This window comes from Chionomys nivalis, chromosome 4 (assembly GCF_950005125.1).
Source record: "Chionomys nivalis chromosome 4, mChiNiv1.1, whole genome shotgun sequence".
In the NCBI taxonomy this organism is placed as follows: Eukaryota; Metazoa; Chordata; class Mammalia; order Rodentia; family Cricetidae; genus Chionomys; species Chionomys nivalis.
In genome coordinates this window covers 18,980,029-19,003,366 of record NC_080089.1, presented here as the reverse complement: position 1 = coordinate 19,003,366, position 23,338 = coordinate 18,980,029, and the positions used below count along the sequence as shown (strand labels likewise).

Here is a 23,338-nt window from a genome sequence, read left to right as displayed (position 1 = left end):
TGAGTCTATAATTTGTGATCCTAAAGAAGCTAAACAAGAGGGTAAACCCAAGGAAAAACATATAGATATCCTCCCAGCTATGGGAAATAGACAAGATTGATGGGCAAAAAATGGGAATCTTGGGGGGTGGGGTGGGATGGGGATGAGGGGAGATGGGGAGAGAAAACCAGAAGCCCAGGGCAATGTCCCCAGTTAGCTCATTGGGGCACCTGAGGATAGGGAACCTGAAATGAACCTATCCTATAATCATAGTGATGAATATCTTGCATATCGCCATAGAACCTTCATCTAGCGATGGATGGAGATAGAGACAGAGACCCACACTGGAGCACCGGACTGAGCTCCCAAGGTTATAATGAGGAGCAGAAGGAGAGAGAACATGAACAAGGAAGTCAGGACCATGAGGGGTGCACCCAACCACTGAGACAGGGGGGCCGATCTATTGGGAGCTCACCAAGGCCAGCTGGACTGCTACTGAAAAAAACATGGGATAAAACCGGACTCTCTTAATGTGGTGGACAATGAGAGCTGACGAGAGGCCAAGGAGAATGGCACAGGAACTTTCATCTGGCGATGGATCGAGAGAGAGACAGAGACCCAATTTGGATCAACCGTCTGAGCTCTTAAGGTCCAAATGAGGAGCAGAAGGAGGGAGAACATGAGCAAGGAAATCAGGACCACGAGGGGTGCACCCACCCACTGTGACAGTGGAACTGATCTATTGGGAACTCTCCAAGGCCAGCTGGACTGGGACTGAATAAGCATGGGTTGAAACTGGACTCTCTGAACAAGGCGGACAATGAAGGCTGATGAGAAGCCAAGGACAATGGCACTAGGTTTCGATCCTAATACATGAACTGGCTTTGTGGGAGCGTAGCCTGTTTGGATGCTCACCTTCCTGTACCTAGATAGAAGTGGGAGGACCTTGGTCTTCATGTAGAGCAGGGAATTTGGACTGCTCTTCAGTATCGAGAGGGAGGGGGAGTGGACTAGGGGGAGGAGAAGTGGAGTGGGGATAGGGGGAGGGGAACAGGGGGAGGGGGCAATATGTGGGAGGAGGGGGAGGGAAATGGGAAACGGGGAGCAGTTGGAAATTTTAAGTAAAAAAGAATAAAAAAAAAGAAATGGATGAGAAGAATAACAAAAAGTTTGAAGAATTGAGTAAATCCATAAATGATATTCTAGGAAACCAAGGAAAAACAATCAAACAGATAATGGAAACAGTTCAGGACTTAAAAAATGAAATGGAGGCAAGAAAGGAAACACAAACCGAGGGCCGGCTGGATATGGAAAATCTAGGTAAACAAATAGAGACTACAGAAACAAGCATAAATAACAGAATACAAGAGATAGAAGAAAGAATCTCAGATTCTGAAGATACCATAGAGAAAATAAACGCACTGATCAAAGAAAACAGCAAAACCAACAAATTCCAATCTCAAAACATTCAGGAAATCTGGGACACAATAAAAAGACCAAACCTAAGAATAATAAGGATAGAAGGAGAAGAAGTACAGCTCAATGGTTCAGAAAATATATTTAATAAAATTAGAGAAGAAAACTTCCCCAACCTAAAGAAAGATATTCCTATAAAGGTTCAAGAAGCATACAGAACACAGAATAGACTGGATCAAATAAAAAAATTCCCTCGCAATATAATAATCAAAACACAAAACATACAGAATAAAGAAAGAATATTAAGAGCTGCAAAGGAAAAAGGTCAAGTTACTTGTAAAGGTAAACCTATCAGACATACACCTGACTTCTCTATGAAAACCATAAAAGCCAGAAGGTCCTGGATAGACGTACTGCAGAAACTAAGAGACCATGGATGCAAGCCCAGACTACTATACCCAGCCAAGCTTTTGTTCACTATAAATGAGAAAACAAAATTTTCCAGGATAAAAACAAATTTAAACAATATGTAGCCACAAATCCAGCCTTAAAGAAAGTAATAGAAAGAAAATCACAAACCAAGGAGTCCAACAATGCCAACAATAAATCAGACATCTAGTGACCCTTCACCAGCACAACTCTAAGAAGGGAAACACACAAACTCTACTACCAAAAAAAAAATGACCGGAGTTAACAACCACTGGTCATTAATATCACTTAATATCAATGGACTCAACTCACCTATAAAGAGGCACAGGCTAAGAGATTGAATACAAAAACAGGATCCAACATTCTGCTGTTTACAAGAAACACACCTCAACCACAAAGACAGACATCTACTCAGAGTAAAGGGCTGGGAAAAGGTTTATCAAGCAAACGGACCAAAGAAAGAAGCAGGTGTGGCCATACTAATTTCTAACAAAGTTGACTTCAAACTAAAATCAATCAGAAGAGATGGAGAGGGACATTTTCTACTTATGACAGGAACAATTCATCAGGATGAAGTCTCAATCCTGAATATCTATGCCCCTAATATAAAAGCACCCACTTATGTAAAAGAAACACTACTAGAACTCAAGGCAGTCATCAAACCACACACAGTAATAGTAGGAGACTTTAACACGCCTCTCTCAACAATGGACAGGTCAATCAGACAGAAAACTAACAGAAAAATAAGAGAATTAATGGAGGTAATGAATCAAATGGACTTAACAGACATCTATAGAATATTCCACCCAAATAGGAAAGAATATACCTTCTTCTCTGCAGCTCATGGAACCTTCTTTAAAACTGACCACATACTCAGTAACAAAGCAAATTTCCACAGCTACAAAAAAGCATTAGTAACCACTTGTATCTTATCAGATCACCATGGAATAAAGTTAGAATTCAACAACATGCTATTCCCAGAAAGTCTACAAACTCATGGAAACTGAACAGTCAACTACTGAACCACACTTGGATCAAGGAAGAAATAAAGAAAGAAATTAAAGTCTTCCTTAAATTCAATGAAAATAAAGAGACAACATACTCAAACCTATGGGACACTATGAAAGCAGTGCTAAGAGGTAAGTTCATAGCACTAAGTGCCCACTTAAAGAAAACAGAGAAAGCACACATTGGAGACTTAACAACCCACTTGAAAGCTCTAGAAAAAATGAAGCAGACTCACCTAGGAGGAGTAGAAGACTGGAAATAATCAAACTGAGGGCTGAAATCAACAAAATAGAAACAGAAAACAATCCAGAGAATCAATGAAACAAAAAGCTAGTTCTTGGAGAAAATCAACAAGATTGATAAACCCCTATCCAAACTACTCAAAAGGCAGAGAGGGAACACAAGAATTAATAAGATCAGAAATGAAAAGGGGGACATAACCACAGACACAGAGGAAATTCAGAGAATCATTAGATCTTACTACAAAAGCCTATATGCCAGAAAATTGGAAAATGTAAAAGAAATGGACATTTTTTTTAGATAAGTACCATATGCCAAAGTTAAGCCAGGACCAGGTGAAAAATCTAAATAGACATGTCAGTTGCGAAGAATTAGAAGCTGCTATCAAAGACCTCCCTACCAAAAAAAGCCCAAGACGAGATGGTTTCAATACAGAATTCTACCAGAACTTCCAAGAAGAGCTAATACCTATACACCTTAAGGCATTTCACAATATAGAAACAGAAGAGTCATTAATAAATACCTTTTATGAAGCTACAGTTACCCTGATACCAAAACCACACAAAGACTCAACCAAGAAAGAGAATTACAGGCCAATCTCACTCATGAACATCAATGCAAATTTCTCAATAAAATATTTGCAAACAAAATCCAAGAATACATTAGAAAACTTATCCATTATTATTAAGTGGGCTTCATCCCAGAGAAGCAGGGCTGGCTCAACATACGAAACACTATCAATACAATCCATGATATAAATAAACTGAAAGAAAAAAACAATATGATCATTTCATTAGATGCTGAAAAAACATTTGAAAAAATACAACACCCCTTTATGATAAAGGTCTTGGAGAGTATAGGGATACAAGGGTCATACCTAAATATAATAAAAGCTATTTACACCAAGCCGACAGCTAACATCAAATTAAACGGAGAGAAACTCAAAGCCATCCCACTAAAATCAGGAACACGACAAGGCTGTCCACTCTCTCCATACATCTTCAATATAGTACTTGAAGTTCTAGCAATAGCAATAACACAACATAAGGGGATTAAGAGGATTCGAATTGGAAAGGAAGAAATTAAACTTTCATTATTTGCAGATGATATGATAGTGTACATAACCGACCCAAAAATCTCCACCCAAGAACTCCTACAACTGATAAACACCTTTAGTTATATGGCAGGATACATAATCAACTCCAAAAAATCAGTTGCCCTCCTATACACAAAGGAAAAGGAAGCAGAGAGGGAAATCAGAGAAGCATCACCTTTCACAATAGCCACAAATAATATAAAATATCTTGGGGTAACTCTAACCAAGGAAGTGAAAGATCTATTTGACAAGAACTTTAAGTCTTTGAAGAAAGAAATTGAAGAGGATACCAGAAAATGGAAGGATCTCCCTTGCTCTTGAATTGGGAGGACCAACATAGTAAAAATGTCAATTCTACCAAAGGCAATCTATAGATTCAATGCAATCCCCATCAAGATCCCATCAAATATCTTCACATATCTTGAGAAGACAACTTTATATAGAAAAACAAAAAACCCAGGATAGCAAAAACATACTTATACAATAAAGGATTGTCTGGAGGCATTACCATCCCTGACTTCAATCTCTATTACAGAGCTACAATATTAAAAACAGCATGGTATTGGCATAAAAACCGAGAAGTTGACCAATGGAATCGAAGACCCGGATTTTAACCCACACTCCTATGAACACCTGATTTTCGATAAAGGAGCTAAAAGTATACAATGGTATAAAGAGAACATTTTCAACAAATGATGCTGGCATAACTGGTTGTCAACCGGTAGAAGAATGAAAATAGATCCATATCTATCACCATGCACAAAACTTAAGTCCAAATGGATCAAAGACCTTAATATCAATCTGAACACATTGAACCTGATAGAAGATAAAGTGAGAAGTACCCTACAACATATGGGCACAGGAGACCACTTCCTACGTATAACCCCAGCAGCACAGACATTAAGGGCAACATTGAATAAATGGGACCTCCTGAAACTGAGAAGCTTCTATAAAGCAAAGGACGCTGTCACTAAGACAAAAAGGCAACCTACTGACTGGGAGAAAATCTTCACCAACCCCACAACAGACTAAGGTCTGATCTCCAAAATATATAAAGAACTCAAGAAACTAGACTGTAAATGCTAATTAACCCAATTAAAAAAATGGGTCACTGAACTGAACAGAGAATTCTCAACAGAAGAAGGTCAAATGGCTAAAAGACACTTAAGGTCATGCTCAACCTCCTTAGTGATCATGGAAATGCAAATCAAAATAACTTTGAGATACCATCTTACACCTGTTAGAATGGCTAAAATAAAAAACACCAATGATAGCCTTTGCTGGAGAGGTTGTGGAGTAAGGGGTACACTCATCCATTGCTGGTGGGAATGCAAACTTGTGCAACCACTTTGGAAAGCAGTGTGGCGGTTTCTCAGGAAATTCAGGATCAACCTACCCCAGGACCCAGCAATCCCACTCTTGGGAATATACCCAAGAGATGCCCTATCATACTACAAAAGTATTTGCTCAACTATGTTCATAGCAGCATTATTTGTAATAGCCAGAACCTGGAAACAACCTAGATGCCCTTCAATGTAAGAATGGATGAAGAAAGTGTGGAATATATACATACTAGAGTACTACTCAGTGGTAAAAAAACAATGACATCTTGAATTTTTCATGCAAATGGATGGAAATCGAAAACACTATCCTGAGTGAGGTAACCCAGACCCAAAAAGAGGAACATGGGATGTACTCACTCATAATTGGTTTCTAGCCATAAATAAAGGACATTGAGCCTATAATTTGTGATCCTAGAGAAGCTAAATAAGAAGGTGAACCCAAAGGAAAACATATAGTTATCCTCCTGGATATTGGAAGTAGACAAGATTGCTGGGCAAAAATTGGGATCTTAGGGGTGGAGTGGGATGGGGGGTAAGCGAAGATGTGGAGAGAAAAGTGAGAAGGGGAGAATGGAGGAAACTTTGGGGAATGGGATGGTTGGCATAAATAAAGGGTGGATATGGGAGCAGGGAAGTATAGATCTTAATTAAGGGAGCCTTATTTGGGTTGGCAAGAGGCTTGACCCTAGAGGAGCTCCCAAGTGTTCAGGGAGATGTCCCCAGTTAGTTCCTTGGGCAGCTGAGAAGAGGAAACCTGAAATGGCCCTATCCTATAGCCATACTGATGAATATCTTGCATACCACCATAGAACCTTCATCTGGTGATGGATGGAGATAGAGACAGAGACCCACATATGAGCACCGGACTGAGCTCCCAAGGTCCAAATGAGGAACAGAAGGAGGAAGAACATGAGCAAGGAAGTCAGGACCGCGAGGGGTGCACCCACCCACTGAGGCAGTGGGGCTGATCAATTGGGAGCTCACCAAGGCCAGCTGGACTGAGACTGAAAATGCATAAGATAAAACCGGACTCTCTGAACATGGCGGACAATTAGGGCTGCTGAGAAGCCAAGGACAATGAATGGCACTGGGTTTTGATCCTACTGCATGTACTGGCTTTGTGGGAGCCTAACCAGTTTGGATGCTCACCTTCCTAGACCTGGATGGAGGTGGAGGACCTTGAACTTCCCACAAGTCAGGGTACCCTGACAGCTCTTTGGACTGGAGAGGGAGGGCTAGAGGAGTGGGGTGAGGGAGAGAGGAGTGGGAGGCAGGGGAGGGAAATGTAAGGTTGGGAGTAGGCGGAAATTTTTTTAATTAAAAAAAGAAAAAACAGAACAATGAATTAAATGTGTTTATTCATTAACAAGGGCAGTATCTGAAAAAGCATTTCTGTTATATCAACATCTATTATTTACTTGGCTCCCACAGAAACTGAGCCTAACTAGGATTTACAGTTTCATTAAATGTTTTCTAAAACAATCTTATGAGTCAAAATAAAAACAACCAAGATTATGTCATAAAATTTAATATAGATTTATAGGATTTATTTGTTAGTTACTTTCCTCATTGGTGTGACTAAATATCTAACAAGATGTTATTTGGCGTTCCTTATTTTAAGGATAGTCCAACACGGAGGAGTGTGTGTGACAATAGAGTACCCACATCTGTTCATAAGTAAGCAGGGAAGGGAAATGGAAGCAGTCAGAGTTCTTTCTCCTTTTAGTTTTTCATTTAGTTGGAGACACAAGCCCTTAGGAATATCCTTCAGGGTAAATCTTCCCTCCACAGTTAAAACTCTATCAATATGCTCTGAAAGGCAAATCCAGGGTTGTATCTTAATGTTTCCAAATTCAGTCAAGTTAACCATAAAGTGGATTCATGAAGGTGATAGAATGTCTTACACCATGGGCAAATAACACTTTTCAAGGAATCAATATTCATATACTCATAATCAATGCTAAATATGGCAACACAATGTCTTTCCCCTTGACTACCTTGCCTCAAATGTTTTTGTATCTTCTGGACTTTTGTATTATACTAAAACACATAATTACATTTGGGAACAAATCTATAATATCAACTTCTGCAAGTAGACTTTTTCTCATTCATCATATAAGAAGTAACTAATTCTCACATTAGAAAAGCAAATGTTCATTGTGACAAGTGTATACATGCTTGCAGGTATCACATATAGTATACTAGAGAAATAATATCTGGTTTAACCTCTAAAAAAATTTATCATTAAGCAGGAGATGGTCTATGCTTCTGTGTCTCTAGTCATCCTGAGATACAGCAGTTGCATTTTCTCACTCTTCTGGAAACTGAAGGAAAACCCTGTCCAAATATGTGTTCACTGTATGAGGATGATGAACTCTTATTCATTATTTCAGAACATTCTTTAAGTCAGGTATGCTTTTTTAAAAAAGGCATCAATATCATATTTTCAATGTGTAAGTTCTTAGAGAGGTACACTTTTCTGTTTGCTTTGTTGGATTGCCTGTGTTCCAGCATATATCTCTACATTCATGCCTATTCTGGAATAGCCTATGGAATTCCGTGGGTTTAAAACAAGAGTGCATGAAGTTTACAAGAATAGGAAAAGAAATTCAGGGAAGGCTAGGAACATATTTAACAGAGAGATATTGAACATGGCTATGAAATTCTTAAATAATATTTAAAAGTCTTAATACACATTGATGAACTTCAAATATATGATAATCATCCTGAACTACTTTGTTTGCCAGCTAATAAAAATATTGTCAAGAAAAAAATGGAGAGAAAGCTACTCTTAGACAATTATTTGCAGCAGTATTATCTTCACAGATTGCCCATGTCTACATCTTTGGTTCACAGGCATAGGTCCAAGATAGCGATTGAATTGTACCCAAAAGAGAGAACATGCACACACACACACACACACACATACAGAGGCTAAAATTAGAAACTCTTATTTACAGCCCATTTCTTGATAACTTGAAAAAAAAAAAGTCTGCTTAGAGGATTAAAACAGTGTGTAAATGGGAGCTGAGCAAAGCTCAGTGGTTAACAGTTTATGCTGTTTTCCAGAGGTTAACTTTCTAGAACTATAGTTGAGCATCTCACAACCATCATCGTTTCTGTTCAAGGAAACCTGAGGCCCTCTTCTGGCCTCAGTTGTTAGTTGCACACATGTGGCATGCATATACAATTGTGTATGTGCTTGTGCACACACAGACACATAAGCATGTTAATAAAAGCAGAATTATAATGGGTTAGAAAAATTGCTCAGTGGTTATATCAGTGCCTCATCCTCTAGAGAACCTGGATTCAATTCCTACTTGGCAGGTAACAAACATTTACAGCTTTGGCTTCAAGGGATCTGACACTCTTTTGGCTTATATGGACTCTGTGCATGTATGTGATACACTTACATACACATACACAAAAACCCAAACACATAGAATAAGATAGAATTACATTAAAAGCTAAACTCAGTGTCCAATTTCAAAAAACTAAAATCAAAGAAAGGCAGGTGAAAAGAAGAGATAGCATACATTTTGACTCAGCTGCAATTCTGTCTTTTTGACTCACTCTAGAAATACAAGTACAAGGTTCACTGCAAATCACAGAAGGGAAGTTATCCTAGCGATAATTTTCTTCAGTGCCTCCTTCATATCCCTGTTCCTTAAACTATAGATAAAGGGATTCATCATTGGAGGAACTATGGAGTACATCACTGAAGCCACTGCAGTTTCCCTTGGTGAATCAATTACCTCTGAGGTAATGTATACACCAAAACCTGTCCCATAAAACAAGCAAACAACTGACAAATGAGATCCACAAGTGAAAAAGGCTTTGTATTTTCCTTCTGATGATGGCATATTCAATACTGTAGACACAATGTGAATATAAGAGAAAATTATTCCAAGCAGAGGAATTCCAGCAAAAATAGAAGCTGTAACAAATATCAGAATATTGTTAATGAGGCTACCAGAACAGGCCAGTTTGATGACTTGTGCGATTTCACAGAAGAAGTGAAAGATTTCCAGGTCAGAGCAGAAGGACAAGTGCAGCATCATCAGACTATGCAACAGACCATTCACAATGCTAATAAATAGAGAGATAAGAACCAGAATAATACAGAAGCAGGAGTTCATCAGGACTGTGTATCTTAAAGGACAACAAATGGCTACATAGCGGTCATAGGCCATTACTCCTAGCAGAAAACACTCAAAGACTGTACAAACTGCAACAAAGAAGCTCTGGCTAAGGCAGCCTGCATAACTGATCCTCTGATCCTGTGTTTGTATGTTCACCAGCATCTTTGGAACTGTGATGTTGACTAAATACATGTCATTAAAAGATAGATGACAGAGAAATAAGTACATGGGGGTGTGGAGATGGGAATCACAATAGATAGCCAATATTATAAGAATGTTTCCAAAGATTGTGATCAGGTACATGCCTAGAAAAAGGTCAAAGATGAGGGACTCCAGCTCTTTATCATCTGTCAGTCCACGCAGAAAAAATTCAGAAGGCACAGATTTGTTTTCAATATCCATATCATACTTGAATCTTAAGGAGAAAGAGTGGTAAGAAGTTACTGAAACACATGAACTACAAGCAGCATTATAAAATGAGATTTGTTAGAAAACCATCTTATATGTGCCTTGATCTTTCCAGTTTAGCCACCAGGAATGGTGTGTGAGGAAACCAGTTTTAGTTCTACACCAGTCAGTTTGTCCCACCTAGTTGTGGCTATCTAGTTCCTTATATATGCAAAATATCCTGTCCAATATCATCACAGAATGTGATGCCTGAATGCATATTAAGAGTTGCTGTATTTGAGAATGGCACTTTTTTTTGCTCTGAATGAAATTGCAGCCCCCACTAATATAGAGTAAGAACAAAAGAATGGCATAGACTGAGTTTCAGGAGAAAGATTCAAGGTAATCAATAATGGACTATGATGATAATAGAAGTCCATCCAGGTGGACCCTTTCTAATCATTCTTTATATGCTGTTCTAACTTGCCAAGTTTATTATCTCCTAAAACACCTTCTTTATTTTCTAGAAATTAGTTGTAGAGTCTATATTTCTTGTCTAGCTTCAACAAGAATGATGTAAATAACTCACCTCTACATTGCAAATGAACAACTCTCCCTTAAAAATGCAAATAGACTACATGAAAGAATAGGTGTTTCATTAAAAATGAATTAAGTCTGAACCAAGTCTGCGATATTTCAAGAGTTTTCAGGTAGTTTGGAGTAGGTCAAAAGCTGAATGCATGATTTCTTAATCTCTGGAGACTCAAGGTCCAAAGCTCCTCATTAGAACAAATATGTAATTGTTATTCTAAACCCAGAAGTTTCAATCCTTAATTATTAGTAATGGAAAGTTTTGAACACTTGATTCTCTGACCTTGAGACCAGTTGAATGCAAATGACTTTGCTTCCACACATTAGCATTGTGTACATAAACTATACCAATGCTCTCACAATATTCACACAATCTTTTTAAGGTTCTTTACAAAGTGAAGATTTTTTTAATTATCTCTTTTGTCTATTTTCTATTCTATTTTTTAAAACTATGTTCTATTTATGTATGCAAAAGTATAGCTGCCCAAGCTTCGAATTACCATAAAAATTTAAACAAGATTATCTTCCCTGTGCATCATAGCTGTTATAGTTTTATTATACTGGGAAACATTTTTAATAGCCTCAATAGTTTGGGTATATGTATATGGACCCTGTAACAGACAACTTGATCACCTAAAACTCATATATTGCATTGAGATTTCATCTGTTGACAAGAACTGACTAGTTTTGGCTCTTTCTCCCCTGTTATATGTTAACTTGTTTTAGTTTTCTTTTCTATATGTGTATATTTTAAGAAGTTTCACTCTGCTAGGTTTCCATACAACTTCTCAAATATCTGTTAGTTTTACCTATCCCTCCCTGTATTCTCTCACTTGCCATCCCATCCATCCCCACACTTCATTTTATCCTCCTGTTCCAGTCCCAAACTTCCTCATGTGTCTATAACTGTCTACTCTATTTTCCCTTTCTTGGGAGGCCTTTTCATTTCCTTTTCCATTTCTTCGTACTTAACCTCTATGGTTATACTGATTGAATCCAACTAATAGTTGTTTTATCTTTGGGATAGTGTATGTACCTTACTCTACTGCTCTTTCAGCCAGCAACCATGACTTCACATTCACCAGCCTGCTTCTCTGGCAACAGCCCAGCTGCTCAGGCAGCAGCCTTGGCAGGAAATGATTTTGCATAGGCACTGGCTCTGATACTGCTACTAAATGTAGCTTTAACTAAATCTCTATCATGTCATTTATAAATAAGACCTGAGATTCAAAGGCTGGGGTGAAAACCTGAATAACTCAGAGAGGTTCAGGAGTACCTTTTTTTCTAAGAGTAACAAGACTCCAAATCCCCTTACTACTTCTGATTCAACTATGTCATCCAGATGCCCTCCAGTGCTCTATGATTACTGTCTTTCCACTAGTTGCTAACTCAGTCTCCTGACCCAAGCCTAATTTTATTTAATTAACACAAATACAAACTCAAAGTTCACAGTGTGATTGAATATCTACCAGCATTTCCCCCCTTTTGTCTAACTGTAAACAAAAGGTTTTAACTATAACCTTTAATAATATATATGTATATGTATATTATATATATGTATATGCATATATATACATATATATGTATATATAGTATTGCTGTTTTAGAGTTAAAAGGCAGTAACCATAGAGCACTGGAGGGCATCTGTGTCGCGCCCGCCTCAACCAGCAAGGAAGATGCAACACCAGAGCTCTTCTTGCAAGCAGTTTATTCAGGACCTTGTTCTCTCTCTCTCTCTCTCTCTCTCTCTCTCTCTCTCTCTCTCCCCTCCCCCCCTGGGGCAAACCTCTCTCAGCCCTTAAGTAGGCATGGGCTACCAATCCTAGACTGCCACTTGGGCACTGCCCATAGGTCCACGCATATGCAAGAATCTGACAATCATTGTGTGATAATAGCATGAATCAGGTCTTAGCCAATATTAGGAGTTGATTATCACAGAGAGCACTCTCTTTTGGGATTATGGAGGGCAGGAGCCAGTACCACCAGGTACGGCTCCACGCAGTTCTCTACATCACCATCAGATGTGGCTCCACACAGCTCTCTACACATCTGGATGGCATAAGTGAATTAGAAGTAGTAGGGAGGGATTTGGAGTCATGTGACTCTTAGAGAAAAGGTACTCCTGAACCTCTCTGAGTTATTCAACTAAGACAATATCTTCCCCCAGTATTAAAATTGCTGTAGGGGAAATTCTGGAAAGCAATATTCTAAAATGCAGTTAAGATTTGGATTCAACCCATCCACATGTTCCTCCTGTAATTTTTCTTCAATGACAGTCAATTCCTTTTCCACTTCAACTGTCAATTCTCTAGGACTATTTAAGTCTTTATCATTATCTAAGGTTTTGTTTAAATGAACTATTAGATCAGGAGTTATCCTAACAGCTGGTCATAGACTGGAAATGTCCCCTAACAATCTTTGAAAGTCATTAAGAGATCTCAAGGTCTCTCCTAATTTGTGTCTTTTTGTACCAATTTTCTGTAAACCTATTTTATAACCTAAGCAACTGACAGAATCTTCTCTCTGTATTTTTTCAGGAGCAATTTGTAAAGCCCATTTTGGCAAAACTTTCTTTACTTCTTCAAACATTCTTTCTAAAGTATCTACCTTTTAATCATATATCAAAATATTATCCATGTAATAGTAAATTATAGAGTTAGGAAATTTTTACATATTATTTTTAATGGCTGACTTACAAAGTATTGGCACAGGATGGGGCTAGTGAGCATTCCTGTGGGAGGATGGTCTATTGTTATCTCCTAATAGACTGAGAATTGTTATAAGTAGGCACTATGAAGGCAAATTTTTCTCTGTCCTTTTTTTGTAAGGGTATAGTGAAGAAACAATCTTTTAAATCAATAAATAGAAGAGGCCATCCTTTTGGTAATAGAGAAGGCAGAGGAATTCTTGATTATAGAGGTCCCATAGACCTTGTTGACAGCTCTTAGATCTGTCACCATTCTCCATTTACCAGATTTCCAACAACAAATACAGGAGAATTCCAAAGGCTGGTTGATTCTTCAATATGGTGAGCATCTAGTTGTTCCTGTACCAGCTATTCTAAAGCCTGCAATTTGTCTTCTGTCAAAGGCCATTGCTTAACCCATATTGGTTTCTCAGTTATCCATTAAAAGTAGGGCTCTTGGTACCTCTAAATGTTTTCTAGTTGCTTTGTGTTCTTTTACAGCCTGAATGGCTAGTGACCTTTGTGTATAGTACCTTATAATATATATATATATATAATATATATATATATATCCTTCCCAGAAATATGAGATACTGGGACTGCGGAAATGTTAATCTGGGTATTCCATTGCTGAAGCAGGTCATGGCCTTTATTGTCTAGCAGGTGTTGCAATTGCAACCGGTTGCATCTGTGTGGTGAAGAATAGCAGGTAGTGTCAGTGCAACCAGTGGTAGCACAAAGAGTCCTGAGTCACTTTGGTTTTCTATCTTGGTGTCTGGCTGAATACTGACAAATATGCTTTGCTTGACAAATTAAAAGCAATTAAATTAATTCTGTACACAGAGCGGGGAGTCCAGAACTCATGAGGAGGGAACACAAACCAGCTGTGGTGCTGTGTGCATGTAAGCTTGGGAAATTTCCAAATCACTGCACACTTAGCTCTGCTGTGGCAGAGTTTTATAAAAATAAATAAATAAATAAATAAAACTGCTTAGTAGATGAAAGCAACCATGGTGGGAGGGTGTAGGAGACGTTCTTGGCTATGAACTGTTTGGTCCTTTTAGACCCATCCACCTGGTAGGTGTGGACTTGGGATCCACATGGGGCACCAGATGAAGTTGGAGACTAAAAAGAAATCCCACACTAGCTCAGAATTGAGTGTAATTAAGGTAATTTATATAAGGGTAGATTCACAGATCCCAGTCCTCTACTAGTACGGGGAACAGCAACCGAATCCGGTAGCCAGAAGAGAGAGCAGACTGCTTTACATCAGCATTTATAGTTATGAGGCCATGCCCAAGTGGGTGGGTAACTTAAAGGCTACTGGCTGAGGGATTTTCTACAACATCTGAGGACTTGTTTGTGCCTGTGGCCAGTCCAAGTCATGTATGTCTAAGTCAAAAGCAGATGGAGTTGTGGACTTAAGAGTGTGATCAGCCTTGAAAGGAGCTTTGGGTTTGATGTTTGTTCAAAGAGATGTAGAGTGCCTTAAAAATAAGAGATTTGGAATCTCTGACAACCAGAGCCTTGGCCCTGACTCCTCCAGAGAGGTGAGGGTCTGTGTACCTAGTGGGAAGACACTGCCCTTTAGACTCCAGGCCCCAGAGGCATGTCCTGAGCCCCACTTCTACATGGCAAAACACCAGCGACCTGGAATCAGTGTCCCCACACCCACAACCATCCGTTACCATGTCTCTGACTGCCAGAGATTTGTCCATGAGCGCCCTGGGAGAGATAAGTATCTGTGTTTCCAGCTGAAGAACCCCTTTTGCAAGACCCCAACCCCAGAGGCAAATCTAATACCCCACCCTCAGCTGGCATAGCTCAGAGACCTGGAAGCAGCCTCCTCAAACCCACAACCATCCCCTGCCACATCTCTACCACCAGAGCCTTGCCCTGACTACCCCTGGAGAGGTGAGTAGCCAGGTCACTGGTTAGAGAGCCCTGCTCTCTAGACCCTAGACCTGAGAGGCACATCCTACACACAGTTCCTAACCACCAAGCCCCAGAAACCCTGGGGATGTCATTCCACATCTGCAACCATCCTCCACAGTATCTGCAACCAATGAAGCTTGGGCCCTGACTGTACCTGGAGAGGAGCCCCAGAGCTGCATCAATGACTACCAGAGGCACAGTTCCACCTAAAATAGGAGGAAGAATAACTACCTAAGACAAAGGCCCCACTGGCACCAATTGAAGAACGAGAGACCCTCTGAAGCCAAATTCCACCTTCACTCCTTGGATGAAGAGATGTATAGGCACCATTGCAAGGATACATTCAACAACACATTCAACAAAGACCAGTATGGAAACACCAGAACCTAGTGGTCTTACAACAAGTAGATTTCAACATCCTAACCCAGAAGAAGCAGAAGAAAATGATCTTAAATTTAACTTTATGAAGATCATAGAGAATCTTAAAGAGGAAATGAAAAATTCCCTTAAAGAAATGGAGGAAAAGAAAAACAAAAATTGGAAGACATCATTAAATCTCTTAAAGAAATCCAAGAAAAAACAAACATGTGAAACAAACAGTTCAAACAGTTCAAGACTTAAAAGTTGAAATAGAAGCAGTAAAGAAAACACAACCCAAGGCAATTCTAGAAATGGAAATCTGGGAAAATGAACAGGAACTACAGATGCAGGTATAACCAACAGATCAGAAGACATTGAAGAGAGAACCCCTGAAGTTAAAAATACAATAAATTAGATTAATTAGCCAAAGAAAATGTTTAATCCAACAAATTCTTAACATAAAACATCCAGAAAATCCAAGACAACATGAAAAGATCAAACCTAAGAATACTAGGTCTAGAAGAAGGAGGAGAACTCCAGGTCAAAGGAACAGAAAGTACATTCAACAAAATCATAGCAGAAAACTTTGCCAACCTAAAGAAGGCTATGCCTATGAATGTACAAGAACCCTACAGAACACCAAATAAACTGGACCAAAACAAGTATTCTCACCGTATAATAATAAAAACACTAAACATACAGAATAGAGAAAGAATATTAAGAGGCACAAAGGGAAAAGGTCAAGTAACACATATTGACAGACCTACCAGAATTGCATCTGACTTCTCAGTGGAAACTCTGAAAGAAAGAAAGTCATGAATAGATATGTTATAGACACTAAGACACATGGATTCAAGCCCAGACTACTATACCCTCTAAACTTTCAATAACCATAGACAGAGAAAGAAAGATATTCCATGAAAAAAAAAGATTTAAGCAATACCTATTCACAAATCCAACCTTACAGAAAGTACTAGAAGGAAAACATGAACCCAATGAACTTAGTTGCATTCACAAATCACAGCAATAGATAACCTCACACCTCACAACAGCAAATTCCAAAGAATGGAAATACACAAACACTGCCACTGAAAAGTAACAGGAATTAACAATCACAGATATTAACATTTCTTAAAAGTAATGAACCCCATTCACCTATAAAAAGATACAGACTAACTGAATGGAAACAAAAACAGGATCCATCGTCCTGCTGCATTAAAAAAAAACATACCTCAACCTCAGAAACAGACATTATCTCAGAGTTAAGGAATGGGAAAAGATTTTCTAATGAAATGTACCTAGGAAACAAGCAGGTATAGTTATTTTAACATCTAACAAGATAGACTTCAAACTAAAATCAATCAAAAGAGATGGAGAACACTTCATACTCATCACAGGAAAAAAAAAACAATCAAGAGGAAGTTTTAAATCTTAACATATATGCCCAAATACAAGAGCATTTATATATCTAAAAGAAACATTACTAAAGCATAAATCACACATTAAATCACACACACTAATAGCAGGAGACTTAAATACCCCACTCTCACCAATGGACAGGTCTTCCAGACAGAAACTTAATAGAGAAATAAGAGAACTAACAGATTTTATAACTCAAATGAATTTAACAGATATCTATAGAACATTTGACCCAACACAAAAGAATATAGTTTCTTCTCAGCACCTCATAGAACCTTCTATAAGACTGACCACATACTTGGTAACAAAGCAAACCTCAACAGATAAAAAGAGTGGAATAACCCCCTATATCTTATCAGATCACCATGGTTTAAAGTTAGATGTCAACAACACTGATTACAGAAAGTCTGTAAACTCATAGAAATTGAACAATGCTCAGATGAATCACCCCTGGTTCAAGAAAGAAATAAAGAAATATCAAGATGTCCCAGAATTCAACAAAAATGAATGTACAACTTACACAAAACTATGGAACATTATGAGAACAGTGCTAAGAGGAAAGTTCACAGCACTAAGTGTCTTTTTAAAGAAAGTAGACAAATCTCACACAAGCAATTTATCAGCACAAGTGAAACATCTAGAACATCTTATTTTTAAGCAGACTCACCCAGGAGACATAAATGACAGGAAATAATCAAAGTGGGGGCTGAACCTAATAAAACAGAAACAAACAAAGAAAAGAATCAATGAAACAAAAAAGCTGTTTCTCCGAGAAAATAAACAAGATAGAAAACCCTTATCCAAACAAATCAGAAGGGAGAGAGAGAATATCCCAATTAACAAACTTAGACTTTAAAAGGTAGACACAACAGCAGACACTCAGGAAATTCAAAGATTCATTAGGTCAACATACAAAAATCTGTCAGTGTATTTCACTATATAAATAAGCTGAAAGAAAATATGATTATGTCATTTGATGCTGGAAAAGCCGTTGACAAAATCCAACACTCCTTCATGATAAAGGTCTTAGAGATATCAAGAATACAAGGAACATAATAAAAGGCAATATACAGCAGGCCAACAGCCAACATCAGATTAAATGAAGAGAAAATCAAAGCAATTCCACTATTATCAGGAACAAAACAAGGTTGTTCACTCTCTCCATTTCTATTCAATATAGTACTCGAAGTTCTAACTAGAGCAATAATATTACAAAATAAGATAAAGAAAATACAAACTGGAATGGAAGAAGTCAAACTTTCTCTATTTTCAGATGGTATGATAGGATAGGATACATAAGTAACCACAAATACTCTATCAGCGAATTCCTAAAGCTGATAAACCCCTTCAGTAAGGGGGCAGGATACAAGATCAACCAAAAAAATCATTAGCCCTCCTAAATACAAATGATAAAATACAAAAGACAGAAAGAAGAGAAACATCAGCCTTTAGACTAACCAACCAAAAGTAACACAAAATATCTTGGGACAATGCTAACCAGAAAAGAGAAAGACCTGCACAAAAAGAATTTATGTCTTTGAAGAAAGAATTGAAAAAGATATGAGAAAAAGGAAAGATCTCCCATGCTCTTGGTTAGGTAGGATCAAAATAATTAAAATGGCAATCTTAGCAAAATCAATCTACAGACTCAAAAAAATCACATCAAAATCCCAACACAATTCTTTACAGACCTCGAAAGAACAATACTCAACTTCAATTGAAAAAAAAATCAAAAAAATCCTATACAGTAAGCAAACTTTTTTATCACCATCCCTGATATCAAACTCTACAATAGAATTATAGTAATAAAAACAGCTGGGTACTGGCATAAAAACTGACAGCTGGATTAGTGGCATTGAATCAAAGTAACTGATTTTAAGTCACACATATATGAACACCTGATTTTTGACAAAGAAGCTAAGATTATTCAATGAAAAAAAAATGAAAGCATAGTCAACAAATGGTGCTGGCATAACTGGATGTCAACATGTAGAAGAATGTAAATAGATTGATGTCTATCCCCATGCACAAAACTCAAGTCCAAATGGATAAAAGACATCTTGCCAAACTGAAGCTCATGGAAGAGAAAGTGGGAAGTAGCCTTGTATGCATGGGCAAAAAAGACCACTTTCTAAATACGACACCAGTATCACAGACACTGAAAGCAGCAATCAATAAATAGAACCTCCTGCAACGGAGAAGCTTCTGAAAGGCAAAGGACATCAGTCACTAAGACAAAAGGGCACAGCCTACAGAAAGGGAAAAGATCTTCACCAACCCCATGTCAGACAGAGGACTGATCTCCAAAACTTACAAAGAATTCAATAAACTAGATATCAAAATGCCAAATAATCCAATTAAAAAGTGGGCTACAGATCTAAACAGAGAATTCTCAATGGAAGAATCTCAAATTTCTGAACGATACTTAAGGAATTGCTCATCATCCTTAGCCATCATGGAAATACAAATCAAAAATGATTCTTCTGAGATACCATCTTACACCAGTAAGAATAGCTAAAATCAAAAACACTGCTGGAAAGTGTTTTCTATTTCTGTCCATTTGTATGCAAAATTCAAGAAGTCATTGTTTTTTACTGCTGAGTAGTACTCTAATATGTATATATTCCATACTTTCTTCATCCATTCTTCCATTGAAGGACATCTAGGTTGTTTCCAGGTTCTGGCTATTACAAACAATGCTGCTATGAACATAGTTGAGCATATACTTTTGTTGTATGTTTGGGCATCTCTTGGGTATATTCCCAATAGTGGTATTGCTGGGTCGAGAGGTAGGTTGAACCCGACTTTCCTGAGAAACCGCCACACTGCTTTCCAAAGTGGTTGCACAAGTTTGCATTCCCACCAGCAATGGATGAGAGTGCCCCTTTCTCCACAACCTCTCCAGCAGAGGCTATCATTGGTGTTTTTGATTTTAGCCATTTTGACAGGTGTAAGATGGTATCTTAATGTTGTCTTGATTTGCATTTCCCTGATTGCTAAGCAGACCCAAAAAGAGGAACATGGGATGTACTCACTCATATTTGGTTTCTAGCCATAAATAAAGGACATTGAGACTATAATTCATGATTCTAGAGAAGCTAAATAAGAAGGTGAACCCAAAGAAAAACATATAAGCATCCTCCTGAATATTAACCTTCATCAGGCGATGAAAGAAGACAGAGACAGAGACCAACATTGGAGCACTGGACTGAAGTCTCACGATCCAAAGGAGGAGCAGAAGGAGAGTGAGCATGAGCAAGGAACTCAGGACCGCGAGGGGTGCACCCACACACTGAGACAATGGGGATGTTCTATCGGGAACTCACCAAGGCCAGCTGGCCGGGGTCTGAAAAAGCATGGGACAAAACCGGTCTCGCTGAACATAATGGACAATGAGGACTACTGAGAACTGAAGAACAATGGCAATGGGTTCTTGTTCCTATTGCACATAATGGCTTTGTGGGAGCCCAGGAAGTTTGGATGCTCACCTTAATAGACCTGGATGGAGGTGGGTGGTCCTTGAACCTCCCACAGGGCAGAGAAACCTGCTTGCTCTTTGGGCTGAGGAGGGAGGAAGACTTGATTGGGGGAGGGGGAGGGAATGGGAGGTGGTGGCGGGGAAGAGGCAGAAATCTTTAATAATTAAATAAATTAATTAATAAAGAAAAGAAACTGATGTCACAGGGCAGAGCACAGACAATCCCTGAGTTAATGATTCAGGTCAACAATAATGGCAGTACTTTGCAGATAAATAAAGTCATTTGCCATCTGTTTTTTTTTTAAAAAAAAAAACAAAACACTGCTGGAAAGAATTTGGAGTAATGGAAACACTCCTTGATTGCTGATGGAAGTGCAAATTTGTACATTCACTTTAAATAGCAGTATGGTGGTTTCTCAGATAATTGGGAATCAATTTACCTCAAGACCCAGCAATATCACTCTTGGGCATATATCGAAAAGATGCACACTTATATCACAAAGACATTTGTTCAACCATGTTCATGGCAGCATTATTCATAATAGCCAGAACTTGGAAACAACCTAGATACCCATCAATCAAAGAATGTATAGAGTAAATGTGCGTTTACACAGAGGAGTACTACTCAGTAGGGGGAAAATATCATCTTGAAATCTACTAGCAAATAGGTGGAACTAGAAAAAAAACATCCTTAGTGAGTTAACTCAAACCCGCAAAGATAAACACAGTGTGTACTCACTCATAAGTGGATACTTAATACAAATTAAATGATAACCAGTCTATATTCCATGACCCCAGAGAAGTTAGATAACAAGGAGAATCCTAAGAGAAACATATATGGATTCCCCTTGGGAAGGGGAAAAAGACAAAATCTCCTGAGAAATCAGGAGTATGTGGGAGAAAAAGGAATGGCTGAACAGGAGGGAAAGAAAAGAAGGGGAGGGAGGAGGAGTACACGAAGGAAAGGAATGGTCAAGATGGGGGAAGGGCAGAGAGGGAGAGCAGGGAAAGGGATATCTTGATTGAGGGAACCATTGTGGGTTAGCGTAAAACCTGGCACTAGGGAAATCACCAGTAGTCCACAAGAATGACCCCAGCTAAGACACTAAATAATATTGGAGAGGGTGCCTTCCCCAGTAATCATATTGATGACTATTTTAGTTGTCATCGTAGAACCATCATCCAGCAACTGATGGAAGTAGATGCAGAGATCCACAGCTATGCATGGAGTCGAGCCTTCAGTGACCATTCAAAGAGAGGGAAAAGTGATAATACAACCAAAGGGGTCAAGACCATGATGGGGATACCCACAGAAGCAATTGTCAAGAGCCAGTCGGAGCTCACTGACTCTGGACTGAGAGCAAGGGAATCTGCATAGGACCAAACTAGGGCATCTGAATGTGTGCAACAGTTGTGTGGCTTGGGCACTCTGTGGGGTCACTGGCATTCATCCCTAGGGCTTGAACTGGCTTTTTGGAGACTATTCTTTTTGGAGGGATAACTTGCTCAGCCTAGATAGAGGGGGATGGGGCTCTGTCCTGCCTCAAATTGATGTGTCAGACTTTGTTGACTCCCCATGGGAAGCCTTACCCTCTCTGATGATTGGAGGTGGCAGAGGAAAGGTAGGGAGAGTAGGAAAAGGGGAGAAAGTGGGAAATGGAATAGGTAAGTAAAATGAGAAAAGATTGCTTTAAAAAAATTAAAACAGGATATTTGGATTATTCGCCAGAGTGTTAACAAAAGGTGATAAGATTTGTGAGAATTTTGATGTTAGATATGCCAGTTTCTGACCACTAACACTGATAATCAGTGATAATTTATATACCAGCAATGTATATAAACACTAGGTGATAGGGGTTACAGAGCATAAGAAAGCAGAAGTGTGGAATGTTGAGATAGAGTCAGACACAAGGTGCATAAGTACAGAAACCCGATCAAAACTCCATTCCAAGTGGATTGAGGTTTCTCAGTATAATGCCCATACCATGAGACATAGCTTGGCTTTTAAGAAAAACACATTATACCCATCCAACTCTATTGGAAACAAACCCAAGCAACTCTTTAGGGCACTTACCTAAGTAGATGAGGGGAGTCGATGGGGTATAGTAGGTGGAGGAGAGTAACTGCTGAAGAGATGGACCCTAAAATTTGGAACTAAGTATGGTGAATGGCAGAGGCATACAGAAATAAATGATCCATATCACAGGATGGTTGAATAGAAAGTTCTTTAATAGAAGGATCAGATAACCAAGGAGAACTCAGGAATCTCTCCCAGGTCTTGGCATCAAATGTAAGTAGGAACAACAAAGAAACCACTGGACACAACCAAACTCCATGGAAAAAAAACAGCAAATTTAATTAAAAGCTATCAGGCCACCTCAGATTGTAAAGGACGGTGCCTAGCTGGGACAGTTTGTTTGGTTGTATAGGGGCAAGTTGGGAAGGAAACAACTCAAATACTGGAATAGCCAGCCAGGTTATGACCAATACTCTGGAGATGCATCAGTTGTGGTTGAAAGCATTCAGGTGACAATGGCCGATATAGGAAAGTTCAGGTATGAATGTTGAGAACAGGAGTGCTCAGCCAGCCATTAAGGACTTTTGAGAAGTGCTTTTTGAGGACCATCACCCTGAAATATTTTCATCAACACTGCCATTTTGTTCTCCCTGTTTTGGATACCTAACAATCAGGAACCCAGAAAGTGCTTAGTCATTTCACTATAAAGGCATTTAGAAGAATATGGTTCAGAAGAATCTGGTGTTCTGGATAAGAAAGAATTATGTTTCCTTGGTTCATTGTAGATATTCCAATCAAGAGGAAATTATGTG

At 38.7% G+C, this 23,338-nt stretch overlaps 1 protein-coding gene across 2 annotated transcripts; it reads right to left on the bottom strand.

Moving 5' to 3' along the window:
• Positions 1-2,443: 2,443 nt before the first annotated feature.
• LOC130873107 (olfactory receptor 7G2-like) lies at positions 2,444-10,073 on the bottom strand. 2 transcript variants are annotated; one of them, XM_057767663.1, is made up of 2 exons: positions 9,121-10,055; positions 2,444-2,468 (listed from the first exon to the last, which is right to left on the bottom strand). In XM_057767663.1, exons 1-2 carry the CDS (start codon positions 10,053-10,055, stop codon positions 2,444-2,446), a joined length of 960 nt encoding a protein of 319 aa, XP_057623646.1. The 2 variants fall into 2 exon arrangements, with proteins under 2 accessions (XP_057623646.1, XP_057623647.1); XM_057767664.1 differs by lacking the exon at positions 2,444-2,468 and having other exon boundaries at positions 9,117-10,073.
• Between the last annotated feature and the right edge of the window lie 13,265 nt (positions 10,074-23,338).

Coding starts and splice junctions, on each gene's coding strand:
- LOC130873107 (XM_057767663.1), bottom strand. CDS start 10,055: ATGGATATTGAAAACAAATCTGTGCCTTCTGAATTTTTTCTGCGTGGA. Junction 2,469..9,120: donor GCTAGGATAACTTCCCTTCT/GTGATTTGCAGT, acceptor GACTGCCTTGAG/TTCTAGTAGTGTTTCTTTTA.